The sequence below is a fragment of the Pleurodeles waltl genome, chromosome 8 (genome assembly GCF_031143425.1).
Source record: "Pleurodeles waltl isolate 20211129_DDA chromosome 8, aPleWal1.hap1.20221129, whole genome shotgun sequence".
Lineage (NCBI taxonomy): Eukaryota > Metazoa > Chordata > Amphibia > Caudata > Salamandridae > Pleurodeles > Pleurodeles waltl.
Window position 1 is genome coordinate 213,763,904 of NC_090447.1, and position 17,331 is coordinate 213,781,234.

At 43.3% G+C, this 17,331-nt stretch overlaps 1 protein-coding gene across 1 annotated transcript in view; it reads left to right on the forward strand.

Annotated features, from left to right (window-relative positions):
- Window positions 1–1,984, forward strand: part of ATP5PF (ATP synthase peripheral stalk subunit F6) — a 39,201-nt gene extending 37,217 nt beyond the window's left edge. Inside the window, exons 3-4 of the mRNA XM_069204088.1 lie at window positions 188–312; window positions 1,850–1,984. Of these exons, the coding sequence (XP_069060189.1) occupies window positions 188–312; window positions 1,850–1,878 (154 nt within the window). The 3' untranslated portion in view covers window positions 1,879–1,984. The remainder of the gene's footprint in view (window positions 1–187; window positions 313–1,849) is intronic.
- The last annotated feature ends 15,347 nt before the right edge of the window (window positions 1,985–17,331 follow it).

Sequence of the window (17,331 nt, forward strand, 5' to 3'; positions counted from 1 at the left end):
ATATGTATTCTCTTTTACAAGAACTTGAACTGTTGACTTCCATGCATTTAGAATTGAGTGCCTAACTGTTTTGCTAACATTGTGAAAATGTCGGTTATGAGCTACACATTTGTATATTGTCATATGATAATACTAGCTGATGAGTTCTGTGTAACCAAGTGCATTGTTTCCTGCTTTCGCCATCTAGGCAGGTTGGTGGGCCTGTCGATGCAGGTCCCGAATTCCAAAAGGAGTTAACTGAAGATATAGCCAAACTTCAACGATTGTATGGAGGAGGAGATCTTGAGAAATTTCCAGACTTTAAATTTGAGGGTGAGTTGGAATTGCTTGTTCTTCATAACTAGTAAGGTGTATTAATAGGAGCAACATTGGAATTGGAAGCCATTTGAAAATATTGGATCAAATGTTTCTGTTAACTGGAGTAGGTTTTCTGTTGCGTTTGTTTCTGAATTTCTAGTCAGACTTTTGTTATCTTTTGCTAGTGTAGTTTATAATAACTTAATCCTGAAGTCACTTTTACTGGGGCTCTGTAGTTGTGCGGCATATCCCAGTTGCAGTCTTGTGGCTAGTGGGGTCACGTTCTCCATCTGACAGTCTTGAGAAGTTATTATGTTGGACTTTACTTTGGATTGAAGCTTTTCATGCACGATGCTCTGTATCTGACAATAGTGATCTCTCAATTTTGGGCCGCCCTAGAAGGCTTTTTACGGGTCGTTAGTTACCCCCCGCCCCCCACAGCTTAGTTCCTGCCCTCTTCAAAGGGGGATGCCTTCTAAAACAACACGATTAAAAAATTTAATCTGTTCCCTAATGCCATTTTATCACAACGAAAACCAATCCGTTGCATTCCTGTGAGAAATCCCTATGTTAAATGTTCATTCTGTTTAGCAGAATGTAATATCTCAACAGTAAGTGCTAGAGGCCTCATTGTCATTTCGTGTCTCTTTCTTAACTAAAGAGATCGAAAAGTAAAATAAGAGTGGGGAAAATGAGGTGAGGTGCATGGGTCAAGGCCCTGTTTCTGCTATTGTAGAAGAGGATACATTAGTGACAGAACCCTGGTGAAACAGTACGATATGTAGTAATGAGCTTTGTTAATCAGGGTTTTACTTATCCAACAGAGCAGCAAGCCATAGATCGGGAAATATGTTGTAGCTAATATTAAGAAGCACTAGGTTTCGAGAGTAGCTATGCTTAGGAAGTACGTCCACTATAAGAGTTGGTCAGTAAGAGCTGGACACTGATCATTTTCCTTCACCTCAGCCCTGTGACACTGGTGACGAAAAAGGGTCTCTGAAACTTGGAAAGTGTGGAAGTAACTCCTGAACGTGGGAATCCAGTGACTGCATAGAAGTGCCATACAAAGCTAATAGTGATGCTACAGAAAAATACCATAATATTATCCAGTTTCTGCGGTCACTTCAAGTAATACGGTACCCCACAACCATCCCCTGTAACTTAATAAGGGATTACAAATGTCTGATCAAATAGTCACTTTCCTCGAGGAACCACAATTATAATCCATGTAGCTAGATAAAACTATTTGTCTAGTGGAGTGACTCGTGAAAGGAAAACCAAAAAAATAAAGTGATTGAATATAATGTAAATGTGAGAGGTGAGGTTTGTTCTGCATAACCTAGCATGTATGTGCTTACCATGGCTCGTGTGGGGCAGCCAAGTGTACTCGCTCCGGTATCCAAAAATGCTGATGGAAGGGGAAAACGTCTGATGTGTTGTTGCGTTACTCTTGAATGACCTGCTGCTTAAGGTTTTGAAATCATTTAACAACTCTTCTTTAAGTCCCAGTGCATTAATCTAGTTCGCTTTTTGTATGTTTCCCCCTTCATAGAACCCAAGTTTGAAGACCAGCAGAAGTAATTATTTTCCAGCTCACCATCAGAAGTGGCGCCATCAGTCAAAAAATTTCTCCTTCTGATCTGTTCAGTTGTAAATAAAACTCTTTGGTTCATTTACCGTTATACAACATTTTGAGTTATGGTGTTATTTTGTGTTGTTTATTATTTGAAACGTATAGAGTGCACAGTCGGCCACTAGTTTGGCATGGCAGTGACCTTTTCAGTTTCTTTATGAATACAGCTGCATCAAACACCATATAGAGCTGCCGTCCGTAGTAGTCAATAAGCACCTCCTAAACAAGTGCTTAAAAAGAAATCATTTCTCGGCTGCATTATATTTAACGTCATACATTTATAAACTAAGATACAAAACACCACCAATGGGTTAGTATTGAGATCGTCAGCCTGACCTATTATGGAGAGCAATGTTAGTATTCATTAAAACTGTGAGAAATATAATTTGGGTAGTGTGTAATAAAGCAATGTACAACAGAAATGTTTGCTGTACCCCTTATTTTAAGACTATATTTAAGGTGCTATTAGACTACGCTGATCTTTCCTATTGGTAAGCATTATAGGAATATCTAAACTCATGAATTACAATAACAGCCGCCCCCTCAATCTGAAGAACACATTGTGGAATATCGTTTTCATTTGTGTGTTAGTGAATGGAATCCCTAAAAAGTTGTGTAAATTAAACCACTTATTGAATGTATTCAGGTCCTTGCCAGGTGTGCACTGCACTTTCTGCTTCGTAATAATTGGGTATCATTACGTTATGTTCCCATGTTTTCTCTAGGACTCTCAAGATTACTATGTGGGACTTTGAGGCTTATGTTGTTCAACATGATTGCAAATGTGGGGAGAGGAGAATTGGGGGGGCAAGAAGGCTAGTGGCATTAGAGCAACACTGACTTGGTACTCCGAAAGAAAGCTTTGTTACAAATTAGAGTACTGCTATGCATCCATTCTAGGTAAGAATAACAGATGCATCGAGGACAAACCCCCTTATGCCACAGTACTGGATCACTCACCAATAAAGCCTGACCACGTTTTCCAGTGCAACGTCTGCCTCGTTGAAGTTTCGTCAGAAGTTTAAAATTTTATGTTCAGTCTCGAAGAAAAATAATACAATGGAAAACCCTTGACAAAAAAATAGTCATACAGATGGTTTACAGTGTTTAACGTATAGTGACAAATAAGTCATGCCACAAAACAAGTAGCATTCAAATAGGCTATTAATACTTGTGATCTGACAATCTGGGAACAATTGCAGGAAGCTGTGAAGGAGTCAGTATTAGGGTGGGGAAGGAAACTAGGTTGTGGTTTATGGGTTTCACTGGTAGGAGAGACATTGTTACATAGTGTAGTGGAAGAGGAATAAGGAGAACAACAAAATTGAAGCAGTGGCACAACAGGCAGACCTGGGAGGTGGTGATCAATTGATTTAGCCTCTTAATATCACTAAGGGGAAGGTGAGTTTCTTTTGGGTGAGGGGTTCTGACAGGGAGTCGTCTTTAGGGGGTGTTTCAAAGTCTAGCCAGAGTTTATATCACTATTGGGCGTCTGTTTAGGCACCATGCGACTTCTCAGCAACAGAGTGTGCTTTCAGTCTTCACCCTGATTAAGAGATCTCAGCGCCAGATGTCTAGTAAGGGGGACTAAGGTGATTTCCATCTACTGGTAATGGCCCGCCTACAACTAGCAGCTCTAGGTTGAGAAAGTGTGGTGCTGTTTTCTGCGGTTTCATTTGGCGTTTTAAAGATTTCCAGAGCACAAGTCTCCCAGGATTATAAACGTGAGAGTCCTGTCATGTCCACTGCCTTCCATAGAATGCCAGACCAGTGGGGTTCCAGTTTGGAGACTCCACAGGATGTGGCTGAAGTCTGGCAACTGTGCCCCACAGCGGGCACTGACTGTTAACCATAGGGAATAGTTAATTTTAGATGGAGAGAGGTACGTTCTCTGGAGTAGGTAATACAGGATATTTTCAAATGTGAATTACGTGATAATACATAGGATACTCAAGGTGGCCTTCCCCTTACGTTGTGGAGGAATCAAGACTGTCAGCTTTGTTTCACAGGTACTTCATTGCTTTTAGTGGCCGCTCAGGTGTGTGAAATCTGTTGACATTTACCTGTGAATTTACAAGAAATCATAACGATAAGTAATCTTGTATTGGAATGGGAGTTCTTGATAAACAGCAAGACCATTTGTGTGTCATCTTTGGGAATAAGTGGTATTGTTTGGCTCCAAAGTCTTTAAAAGTGATGATGTATACAGCATGATCAGATATCTCTCTTGATCTCCGGATGAAGTGTGATTAGGTCCAAAATCACAATCAACAACTTTGTGTTGGAGCATGGTCTGATGAGCTGGTTGAAATTGATCCAGGATGTAGATGTGGGTGTAGGAGACGATCTATGTTTGGAGTTTGGCATGATGTTTGTTTTTTCTTCATTACTGAATTGGACAAATCTCATGGCCACTAACAGTTCGATGGACCAAAGTCTGCGCATTGTGGTGTAGAGTTGAACATGCATCACAAAGGAAAGAGGAGACAACTGCACAGGAACCTTCGAAGCATTGCACTCTTCTTCTGGAGCATCTGGCAAGTTACATTTAGCTTCCTCATTTTTCCAGCTTTAATTTCTCACTCAGTCCCAGTATTTATAATGCAGGAGACCAACAGTTACATATGGCTCTAGTAACAAAAGCCATTTCAGCTTCCACAAAGTAGTACTATTTTGCGTACTTCAAAATGTTATTCACAGACGTCCAAACAGAAATATCGGCCTCTGCTTCTCCTGTCTTTTCTGTATGAAGATTTCTGACCTGCTGGTGGTGATCTCAGCACACATAAGTATAGGATTTAGTTGTAAATGGAAAATGGGGTATAATTACAACAGAATGGGTGGGGTTGAGGGAGTGATATGCCAATACAAAACACACATCCGCATAAGAGTTAAGTTTAAATTTACTACAGTAGTGTTACTGACAACATCTGCTTCAATCTACTAAAACAGCCTTGGTGTAGTCAAGCACAAATGGGCTGAACCACTGGTTCTGCAAGACATTCACATATAAACGAACAAAGGCAGGTAATTACTTTTGGTGAAAAGTATAAAATAAATGGGATAACATTTTAAATGAAAGTTTATGTACATTCATGTTATTTTTATTACATTTATTTTTAAATGCAACATTTCTAAATGGTAATTTGGTGATGAACATTAAAACGTAATACAGTATGTTGTAAATTATTTATTCATATTCAAAACGCGAATCACATGAAATAATGTATAACTTGGATCCACAACATTCAACGCAAAAGGTACTCCAAGCGGTAGGTATGGAAATTGATAAAATTTATATTTATCTTTGTTATTCAGTGCGGTAGAACTAGGTGAGTACGAGTTAGGGAAATGTTTTAATACTTTTTAAATAAACCAATATTCTAATTCCCTGTTAATTTCTATATGGACAATTCTACTTTGTGGCAGAAATCGTTATACATGTGGAAAGTTACTAATAGAACTTTACATTTGTAAATTCAGAAATTGAAGACTCATTTGAGGGGTGTGAAGACTCATTCTACAAGTGAACATAGTAAATTCCATCCATTAGGAAATGTGCATCTAGGTGCAGGTGTAGATTTACATATGAGGACATCCACACATGCAAACGTATCTTTGTGAATAGGGCCCACAGTTTTCATGGTCATGATGTTGTGGTAGGTTCGAAACTGTGTTTGACATTTTTTCTGGCTTATTATTTTGGGTAGGAGACTACCTGCATCAAGGAATTATTCCAACCCTTGTCGCAGTGAGCCCTCAAAGTCAATATATTAACCTGAGCTCATCAACCTGGTAGCTATGGCATAGAGCGGATGGGCTTAACTTGAGGCATGTGTAAAATATTTATGCAGTACCAAAACAGTTATGAAGTCAAAATGACCAAAAAAAATCCCAAATTAAATTTTGCAAAATAGAGTATGTTATGTTAGCAAATTTTAAAGCTCAGCAAATACTTCAAGATGTCTCCTGGTGCTAAGTAAACACAAGGAAGGAAGCTTCTGAATTAAAGCACACAGATGGTGCTGTTAACCAACTGAGGATCAGCTCGACAGGTCCAGTGTTACTGAAAAGCCAGGTCTTCAAAGCCTTCCTAACCCTTAGTAGGTAAGGGGTAAGTCATAAGGGACCTGGTAGCTCATTCCAGTTCTTATGCTGCGTTCACCGAAAAGGCTTTGTCGCCTGAGCGAGCTTGTTTAAGTCTGGGCACAACCAGCAGTTGCACACCCGAGGAGGTCAGGCAGTATGATGGTGTGTAGTTGCAAAATTTCTGGATCAAGTATTTAGAGCTACTGTGATGTACTGCTTTAAATAAGAGGCAAAGAGATGTAAACAAAAACCTCCTGTTTTGCACTGGTAGCCAATACATTAATTTTAGGGCCTAAGAAGATGGAGAAAAACAAGGGTATTCCATGAACAATCTGGCTGCTGCTTTTTGTATTCTTTGGCGTTTTCTACTAAGACTTTCATCCAGCCCCAGGAATAAAGAATTGCAGTAGTCCAGACATTACCTTAGACTTAATATAGCTCACCATACGGTGAGCTGATTTAGGAAGAAAGGGTAAGAAATTCCTGAGCAGTCTGAGGAAAAAACATATTGATGCAATATGTTTTATTTGACTCACAGGGGAAAGTTCAGGTTCTGAACAAACCCCCTGGATTTGTGACCATTTTATTAGGATTTGGGCTGTTGGGTCAAAAACCAAATTGCGAAAATTCTGGTATACAGGAATGTTTAATCTACTGTACTTCCTTCTTGTCTGAGTTGAGTTTGAGTGAGCTTACAATGCGCCGCAATGCAGAGATGAGATAGTTCAGTAGGTGTGGCACCCGACCCATCCAGTGAGATAAGCTGAGTGTCTTCCATGTAGTTCATACACCAGGACCAAAGTATTTTGAGAGTCTCAACAGTGGATGGGTATAGATATTAAAGAAGGAGGGCCTCGGTGTTGAAACCTGAGGAGCAACTTTGCTCAAGGTCTTAAACTCTGGCTTCTAGTGGTAGGAATCTTCCTGGCACCAATCTGTCAGATAGGAACTACCCCACTCCACCTTTCCTCCAATGCAGATTTCCTGTAGCCTAGTCAGAAGAAATAGAATGAGATACCATATTGAGTGCTGCAGACAGATCTAATGGTACCAGGGCCAAATAGTTTGCCCTGTCCGTAGGCATTCAAGGGTCATCCACCACCGCTAGCAGGGCCGTCTCTGTGCTATTTAGTGGGCAAAAGTCTGATTGAACCAAGACAAGTATTTGTTCACTAGCCAGGCACTTAAACATGAGATGACTGACATTTTTCTCCTCTATCTTTGAGGCAAACAGCAACAGAAGGATTGGCCAATAACTTATAAGAACATCAGTATCCACCTTTTTTTTTTTTTCTTTTTTTTTTTTTATAGCGACGCTACAAGTGCCCGTTTCCTTTCACCTAGAACACATCCACTTAACAGCTTGATACAGATCTCCAGAAGTGACAGACCAAGGACTTCAGCTGCCACTTTTCAATGAGATGGAGAGACAGAGATTCCAGTGGATGATCCGATGTATAGTATTGCTTTCCAATCTTTCCCTAAGAAAAATAGAGTTTGGGTCCTAGTCACCGTAAGGACATGTTAACTTTAAATTTTTGCATGTCCTACCTGTATATACCATGCGCTCTGCCTTGTGAGGCCTACATAAAAGTGGCTTAGTAATATTTAAACAGAAGTTTTTTTTACCTGTCAAAATGAGTTTATTTTGGCTGGTCGCAGTGCATAATTTGCACTTTTACAGTGAGGCTACAGTGCTAGGCTAAAAGCCATGTTGGCACTGCTACTATACTGGATGGCACAATATGTGCCACAGTCCATTATTGGCATTTAAATTCCAGGTCCTAGGAACATCTTGTACCATATATTAGGAATTTATAGGCAACTTAAATACACAAATGGAGTATGCCATTTCAACCATGTTAAAAGGGGGAGCACAGGCAAATTACTTTTAGAAAAATGGGCAAAGTGCTTAGAGTTCCTACCAAAACTGATAGGACATCTCACTAAAGGTGGTCGTTTCCCACATTTTCCATGGCAAAGAACCTATGATGAGACTTACACGGCTGATACAAACATTTAAAGAAACATGCTGTATGCAGTGTAAAACCATAATGGAGCCAGTGCTGTGCAGTAGGATTCATGAAAATATACCTGTGCTTCAGGTAAAGTAATTTAAACATTACACTAGAAAATATGATGACAACTTTATCAGTCAAGTATGAAATACCACCTGATTTTGTTGTGGTAAACTGAAAATTCCATGCCAAAATGAGGGTGTTAATTGTCCTAATTTGTGGGAGTATCGTTTTGCTCTCACATTCTCTAAAACACACCAAAGCGTCAAGTCTTGTACCAAAATGCCCCTAGTAGCAAATAGAAAAACAGAGAATGCTATTTGTACCCTTTAATCATCTTCCGTGGTGTTAACTTTCCTAAACACAAAAGCTGCATGAAAACAATTTGCAGTAATCACTTCAGCCTATTCGGGTCTCTGATATAGAACAACCAGCATAATCTCTGGCAAAATAAACCACTTTTCCGGGAGACGTGGAGTGAACCCAAGTTTACGACGCCAAAAGTAGAGAAAATGATGTCTTTCTCCGAGGTAAATAATAAATATGCTCTACTATAGAGTGAGTTATGGAATTATCTACATCAAATGCTCAGAGGAACATATAGCACTACAATTCATATTCTTGACCCGAATGCAGTCTTCTGCTCGAAAACATATGAAATCCTGATCAGTGACCATATTCATCCATTATAAATTAAGAGAAAAATAAACAATTTGAACAAACTACTGAGATCTCTGGTGACATGGCATACATAGATACTTGGAAAATGAACTCAAATTAAGTTTTTTTCCCTGTACAGAGTCCTGGTGAAAAAAATTACCATTGGAAATCATGGCCTTCTGGAAGGAGAAACGTTGGAGACGTTAAATGGCAATGTGCATACTGTAATCATATGTTACTTTAAACCCTTATGATTGCAGGCTCATCGAATCAATATGTCTTTATACAGAAACACAGATCTTATAGCTAGGAGCATTCGTTTTAATGACAGCCATTTCACAGGGAATTATGATGGCAAAACTGCTCAAGAATTAGACATTCATCCATTAAATCACATATCAACACATGAAGGCTCAACATGGCCAATGTATTGCAAGTGAAACAAGCATTGTCAAACCCAATAAGTCTCCCCTATCCCAGATATTTTGGCTTCGTGGGAATTGAGATGCATTGCATTCAGTGGGGTTGATTGGAATGGCATTATGTGGCATACACTGGAGTGGCTTTGTGTGGCATGGAGGGGAACTGGGTGGAGTGGAATTGTATTGGGTAGAGTGGAATTGGGTAGAGAGGGGCATGGGATTGTGTGGCATGGAGTGAAATTGTGTGTCTCGTAGAGGAATTGTGTGGCTTTGAATTGAATTGTGTGTAGTCAAATTGTGTGTTGTAGTGTGGAAATGTGTGTCAAGAACTGGAATTGTTTAATGTTGATTTGAATTGTGAGGCCCCGAATGGAATAAAGTGGAGTGGAATTGTTTGGTGTGAAATTGTGTGGCTTGTGGTGGAATAGTGTGGAGTAGATTGGCATCCTTGGCATAAAATCGTGTTGCATGGAATGGAATTGTGTGACATGGAACTGTGCAGGGGAGTTGTGTGGCATGGAGTGGAATTGTGAATTGTGTGATGTGAAGTGCAATTTGTCAAGGAATGGAATTTTGTGTCATTGAGTTGTGTGGAGTGAAATTGAGTGGGATGGAGTTGCCTGGTCTAAAAGACTGTGGAGTTGAATTCTGTGGCTTAGGGTTGTGTGGAGTGGAATTGCATGTCATTGAGTGGAATTGTGTGGCATGAAGTGAAATTGTGTGGAGTAGAATTTAATTACAATTCTGTGGCGTGTAATTGTGGGGCATGGAGTGCAATTGTGTGGCATGCCATGCAGTGCTGTGGAATTGTGTGGCATGGAGTGGGACGTAATGGTGTGGAATGGAATTGTGTGAAGTGGAGTGGCATTGAGTGGAATTGTGCAGGGTGGAATTCTGTGGCATGCAGTAATGTGGAATTCTGTGGCATAGAGAGGCAGAGTGGTGCATAATGGAATTGTGTGGAGTGGCCTGGAGTGGAATTTTATACAGTGATGCTGAGTGAAATTGTGGGGAGTGGAATTGTGTGCCATTGAGTAGGGTGGCATGGAGTTGTAATGAGGGGACTTATGTGGAGTGGAATTGTGTGGCGTGGACTTGTAGAATGGACTGGAATTGTGTGGAGTAGAATTATGTGAACAGGACTGAAATTGTGTGAAGTGAAATTGCATGGAGTGGAGTAAAATTGTGAGGCAATGATTGGAGTGGAATTGTGTGGTGTGGCATTAAATTGTGTGGTGTGGAATGAAATTGTGTGGCATGGAGTACTTTTGTGGTGTGGAATTGAATGGAGTGGAATTGTGTGGCATGGAGTGGCATTGTGTGGTGGGACGTGCAGTGGCATTGTGTGACGTGGTGTGGAGTAGATTGGCATTGTGTGGTATGGAAAATTGCCACTGAATTGCCTTTTAAATTGCCCTGTAGCGTTTCAGATCCTTGTGCTATATAAATGCAATTATAAAACAATGTTACCACTTATCTCGACCTATGATCTATGTACACATCTGATGCTTTTTTCCAACACAGGAGATTGTTAGTATATATAACACGTCTGTGAGAACTGGTTTGATTCCAAATAAACACATTTTTGACTGAGAGGGGGCAGCATGTATCGTACCAGTTGGGGATAAAAGAGATGGAGAAGGATGCAGCAGTGTTGTGGAGCTACTAATGTTAAAAGCCTTTTCCAAACAGAAGCAGTGTATGTGCTCAATACTCAGTCATGATAGAGAATGATAGTAACAATCATCTTGTGAGAAGAGGTAAACAGAACAGACTGCTGGAGGTTTAAACAAAAGATGTTCCGAAATGTAAAATCAGGGAGCTCATGACATCTCTCTCAGACATTAGAGTGGAAGGGGTAGAAGCAACACAGATGGGTGGTTGGAGGTGAAGAAGAAATAGTATCGCAATCACAGTGCGAGCAGTGGTCGGACGTACATTTCAAAGAATCAATCTGTGTTTGGTCAGTGCTTTTCTGAAAGGAAGTGACGCTCTGCACACACGCTGGACAAACAAGGAGCAGTAAAGAGTGATAATGATGCCAACAAATGGTAAGCAATGTTTGGCTCCAAATCCTGCATAGTAAATGTTAAATCTGTCAGCTCGTGGCATGGTTTCACCTGTTTTTTTTGCTTCTGCCCTCGTGTATTTGATCCTATGCTGTTTAGTTTTTCCTGGCCTTAGGACTCTGGGCACTTTACCCATGCTTACCAGTGCTAAAGGTGCTAGTGCTTTCTGTCTAAATTGTATTGGTGATTTGTTTATCCATGATTGGCATATTTGATTTACTAGTAAGTCCCTAGTATTGAGCACCAGGTGTGCCCAGGACCTGTAAAACCAAATGCTACTAGTGGACCTGCAGCACTGATTGTGCCACCCACATGAGTAGCCCTGTAAGCATGTCTCAGGCCTGTCATTGCAATCCCTGTGTGTGCAGTTTTACCTGCCATTTCGACCTGGTAAGTGCACCTACTTGCCAGGCCAAAACCTTCCCTTTTACTACATGCCAGTCACCCCTAAGATAGGCACAAGGCAGCCCCATGGGCAGGGTGCAGTGTTTAAAAAGGTAGGACATGTATTGGTGAGTTTTACATGTCCTGATCGTGGAATACTGCTACACGCGATTTTAACTTTTACAAGACCTGTCTCTCCCATAGGATAACCTGGGGATTGCCTTGAAATATCTTTTACTTGTAATTTCCCATTGGGAACAGATGGAGATATGGATTTTGGGGTCTCTGAACTCACAATATAAAAATACATCTTTTGGTGAAGTTGGGTTTTGAATTGTAGGTTTGAAAATGCCACTTTTAGAAAGCTGGCATTTTCTTGCTTAACCATTCTGTGCTTCTGTCTGTGGAATATACGCCTGGATCGGGATGATAGTTGGGCTCTTTGTGCATTCACTTAAGACAGTCACACAAAGGGATCACTAGGCTGATGGGTCTTCCTGCACTAGAGAGGTGGGAGGTTCTGTCCGCACACAAAGCAGTCTCCAACCCCCTAGAGCGTGTGGGGCCAGGGCAGGGAAAGGCAGGGTCTTGTGCACCATAAGGATTTCTCTTTGAAGTTTGCCTACTTCAAAGACAGAAACGGGCATAAGTACTGGACCCCACATATTTAGAACATTTCTGAACTGAGGACATTCTGCCAGGAAGAAGAGCTGGATGCTGTAGGAGGGACTGTCACTCTGCTTGCTGCTTTGTTGTGCTGGCCTCCTGCTTGCTGCTTCTGTTCTGGGAGTGAAAGGCCTGGACTTTGCTTTCAACATCCTGATTTCCAAGGTTCTCTAAGGGCTTGAACTGAGCTTGCCTCCTCTTAAGAAGTCCCAGGGCCACCAAAGACTTCACCTACCAGCACCTGGGCTCTCTTCTCTTTACACCTCCTTGTAAATATGGACCCTAATGATGCAGTTTTTTGAGTAAGAGGGGCGTGCAATGGGTGTTGCTGTGGGCATTCCCTCGCAACACCCATTGCTTTTGACGCTGCCCCAGTTTTACGAGAAATCGTAAATTTGAGGCAGGGCCAAAGACTAACGCCAAGCACCTGGGCTCTCTTCTCTTGCTGAGAGTCTTGGCATGCTAAGTGGAGCCAAATCCAGTTCCTGGGCCCTTGGAAGTAAACTCTGGTGCAACTAGGAAGAAATGAAGCACATCTACTTCAGAGCGACTTTGGAATCGGCTACGCTTTCTGGTTGACCTGCTGACACCTGCACCGGAGCTGTGGTCCCCGTTGAGTGCAATGTCCGCGACCTACACCACAGGCCTAAAACCACCTCAGCGCCTCTGAAGTCCAACACAGCGTGAGTCCTGAGTGCCATGTCCATGATGTCCAGGACATCTGACTCTGCCGCAGCACCTGTGGTCAGTGGTGTGATTGCGAAACTACAAAGTTGACGCATCGCATCTTGACCTGCTGGATTCATCCACTCTACCAGGTCATATGGAACCAACGCCTTGCCACCAACTTTGCATGACCTTCGCTGCCACCATAAGAAACCAACACCTCACCTCCCCTGCCTAGCAGTAAGGAACCAATGCCTCACCTCCCAAGTAGCAGTAATTAACTGAAGCCGCACTGGCTCCAGCGACACCTCTCCTCACTGACTCCATGCAAAGTCTATTTCCTCATCGTTTTCCAAGGTACTGTACATGGGGTCCGGGCGACTTCGTGACCGGCCCGCACTCCTTTGTAAGTGGCGTTGGGCCATTGGGAACAGCTCTGTCAAGATGCTGTGATAGCCTCAGTTGGTGCTATTGTGTTGATGAGGGCTTTACCAAGATTTAACCTTTGAAAACTCATATCTTTACTTGTGTATTTTGGATTTTTTACATTTTGGTCTTGGTTTACTCAGTTTGGTGGTCTTCATGAAACGTTGCATTAAACTGAAACGTTCTTCGAAAAAACAACATAGTTAAATATCTCTGGATGGCTGTAAAGAAATGGCTCCCTGTTGCAGTTACCCCCCACTTTTTGCCTGATACTGATGCTGACTTGATTGAGAAGTGTGCTGGGACCCTGCTAACCAGGCCCCAGCACCAGTGTTCTTTCACCTAAAATGTACTTTTGATTCCACAATTGGCACACCCTGGCATCCAGGTAAGTCCCTTGTAACTGGTACCCCTGGTACCAAGGGCCCTGATACCAGGGAAGGTCTCTAAGGGCTGCAGCATATCTTATGCCACCCTGGGGACCCCTCACTCAGCACAGACACACTGCTTGCCAGCTTGTGTGTGCTGATGAGAACAAAACGAGTAAGTCGACATGGCACTCCCCTCACGGTGCCATGCCAACCTCACACTGCCTATGCAGTATAGATAAGTCACCCCTCTAGTATGCCTTACAGCCCTAAGGCAGGGTGCACTATACCACAGGTGAGGGCACCAGTGCATGAGCACTATGCCCCTACAGTGTCTAAGCAAAACCTTAGACATTGTAAGTGCAGGGTAGCCATAAGAGAATATGGTCTGGGAGTCTGTCAAAAACGAACTCCACAGCTCCATAATGGCTACACTGAATACTGGGAAGTTTGGTATCAAACTTCTCAGAATAATAAACCCACACTGATGCCAGTGTTGGATTTATTAAAAAATGCACACAGAGGGCATCTTAGAGATACCCCCTGTATTTTACCCAATTGTTCAGTGCAGGACTGACTGGTCTGTGCCAGCCTGCTGCTGAGAGACGAGTGTCTGACCTCATGCAGTGAGAGCCTTTGTGCTCTCTGGGGACAGAAACAAAAGCCTGCTCTGGGTGGAGGTGCTTCACACCTCCCCCCTGCAGGAGCTGTAACACCTAGCATTGAGCTTCAAAGGCTCAAGCTTCGTGTTACAATGCCCCAGGGCACTCCAGCTAGTGGAGATGCCCGCCCCCTGGACACAGCCCCCACTTTTGGCGGCAAGTCCAGGAGAGATAATGAGAAAAACAAGGAGGAGTCACTGGCCAGTCAGGACAGCCCCTAAGGTGTCCTGAGCTGAGGTGACTCTGACTTTTAGAAATCCTCCATCTTGTAGAAGGAGGATTCCCCCAATAGGGATAGGAATGTGACCCCCTCCCCTTGGGAGGAGGCACAAAGAGGGTGTACCCACCCTCAGGGCTAGTAGCCATTGGCTACTAACCCCCCAGACCTAAACACACCCTTAAATTTAGTATTTAAGGGCTCCCCTGAACCTAAAAATTTACATTCCTGAAACTACAAGAAGAAGAGGACTGCTGAGCTGAAGAACCCCTGCAGAGGAAGAACAGAAGACACCAACTGCTTTGGCCCCAGACTTACCGGCCTGTCTCCTGCCTTCCAAAAGAAACCTGCTCCAGCGACGCTTTCCAAGGGACCAGCGACCTCTGAATCCTCTGAGGACTGCCCTGCTTCAAGAAAGACAAGAAACTCCCGAGGACAGCAGCACTGCTCCAAAAGAACTGCAACTTTGTTTCAAGGAGCAGATTTAAAGACCCCTGCAACTCCCCGCAAGAAGCGTGAGACTTGCAACACTGCACCCGGCGACCCCGACTCGACTGGTGGAGAACCAACACCTCAGGGAGGACCCTCCGGCGACTCCGAGTCCGTGAGTAACCAAAGTTGTCCCCCCTGAGCCCCCACAGCGACGCCTGCAGAGGGAATCCCGAGGCTCCCCCTGACCGCGACTGCCTGAATCTAAAGTCCCGACGGCTGGAAAAGACCCTGCACCCGCAGCCCCCAGCACCTGAAGGAACGGAACTTCTGTGCAGGAGTGACCCCCAGGAGGCCCTCTCCCTTGCCCAGGTGGTGGCTACCCCGAGGAGCCCCCCCCCTTGCCTGCCTGCACCGCTGAAGAGACCCCTTGGTCTCCCATTGAAATCTACAGAGAACCCGACGCTTGTTTACACACTGCACCCGGCCGCCCCCGCGCTGCTGAGGGTGTACTTTTTGTGCTGACTTGTGTCCCTCCCGGTGCCCTACAAAACCCCCCTGGTCTGCCCCCCGAAAACGCGGATACTTACCTGCTGGCAGACTGGAACCGGGGCACCCCCTTCTCTCCATTGAAGCCTATGTGTTTTGGGCACCTCTTTGACCTCTGCACCTGACTGGCCCTGAGCTGCTGGTGTGGTAACTTTGGGGTTGCTCTGAACCCCCAACGGTGGGCTACCTTGGACCAAAAACTGAAACCTGTAAGTGACTTACTTACCTGTGAAACCTAACAATACTTTACCTCCCCCAGGAACTGTGAAAATTGCAGTGTGTCCACTTTTAAAACAGCTTATTGTGTTTTATGTAAAAAGTATATATGCTACTGTAATTATTCAAAGTTCCTAAAGTACTTACCTACAATACCTTTCAAATGAGATATTACATGTAGAATTTGAACCTGTGGTTCTTAAAATAAACTAAGAAAATATATTTTTCTATAACAAAACCTATTGGCTGGATTTGTCTCTGAGTGTGTGTTCCTCATTTATTGCCTGTGTGTATGTACAACAAATGCTTAACACTACTCCTTTGATAAGCCTACTGCTCGATCACACTACCACAAAATAGAGCATTAGTATTATCTCTTTATACCACTATCTTACCTCTAAGGGGAACCCTTGGACTCTGTGCATACTATTCCTTACTTTGAAATAGTGCATACAGAGCCAACTTCCTACAGGTGCCATTTGACAAATTTTCACAAACTTTTCAAAACTAGTAGGCCACTCACTTCAGCTGCTGTCTTGAAAGTTTCGGGGTGATCCTCCAATGGAGGCAAAGAAAAAGAGGGGTCCCAAAAGGCTTTCACCCCATGCAACTTCCATAGGGATTATTAGACACAACTACAGCTCAAACTGCTTGACGGAATTACATCTAATTTGTCAGAAAGCCAGCTCATGGCCACCCGAAAGTGTGCTTTTCATGATTTGGAGTACATTTGTTAAGTAGTTTCAGAGATATTTAATGTAAAAAAAAGAAATACAGATATCTAGGGACACAGATCCAACCGTCTCCATGCTTATATCTGATTGGCTGCAAATACTTCAACTAGGAAGTATTGGCAGCCATTTTGGGATTCAGACTCAGTCGAGTCCCAAAAGAAAAAGTGGAAAATAAAGAAAAGGGGTCAGGGTAGCAATAGCCTGACCCTCTAGGTCTAGTGCTTGGGTCCCAGACGGACTCCACCTGGGCCAAAAGCCCTTTTTCAAATTTTTGCCCTCAAATTCGTAGAAGATCTGCGAATCTCAGCTTTTTTTTTTTTAAAGCACTTCTTTCTCTTTCAACCCCTGGGTGGGCCAGGTCCAGGGGGCATATTTTAAAATATATTATGGGGAGTAGGAAGCATGTGCCTCCCTCCACATGGCCAAAATGGGCCCCAGGGACTGCCAACTCCCCGGAGTCTAGCCATATTTCGATTAAGCAGAGGAAGGCCGTGTGGCCCTCCTGAGTTGGCCTTTCAAGGCCCCGAGGACCGCCACCTCCCTGGGGCTTGACTGTATAATAGGATGGTGGCCGTGCGGACTCCCCTCCTCAGTTACAAATTGCCCTGGGGACCGCCATCTCACCATGGCACAGTATTATTATGAAAGATGGAGGGGCACATGTGATCATCCTCCCAAGGTGCTTTCGGGCCTGAGGACCACCACCTACCTTGCCCTTTCCTAAAGAAAGGAGGGGGGCCATGCAGCCCCCTCTTGGAGTCATTAATGTCCCTATGGACTACCACCCCACATGGCTGGCCCCTATGTCCTGAGGTGCCCACTTTCA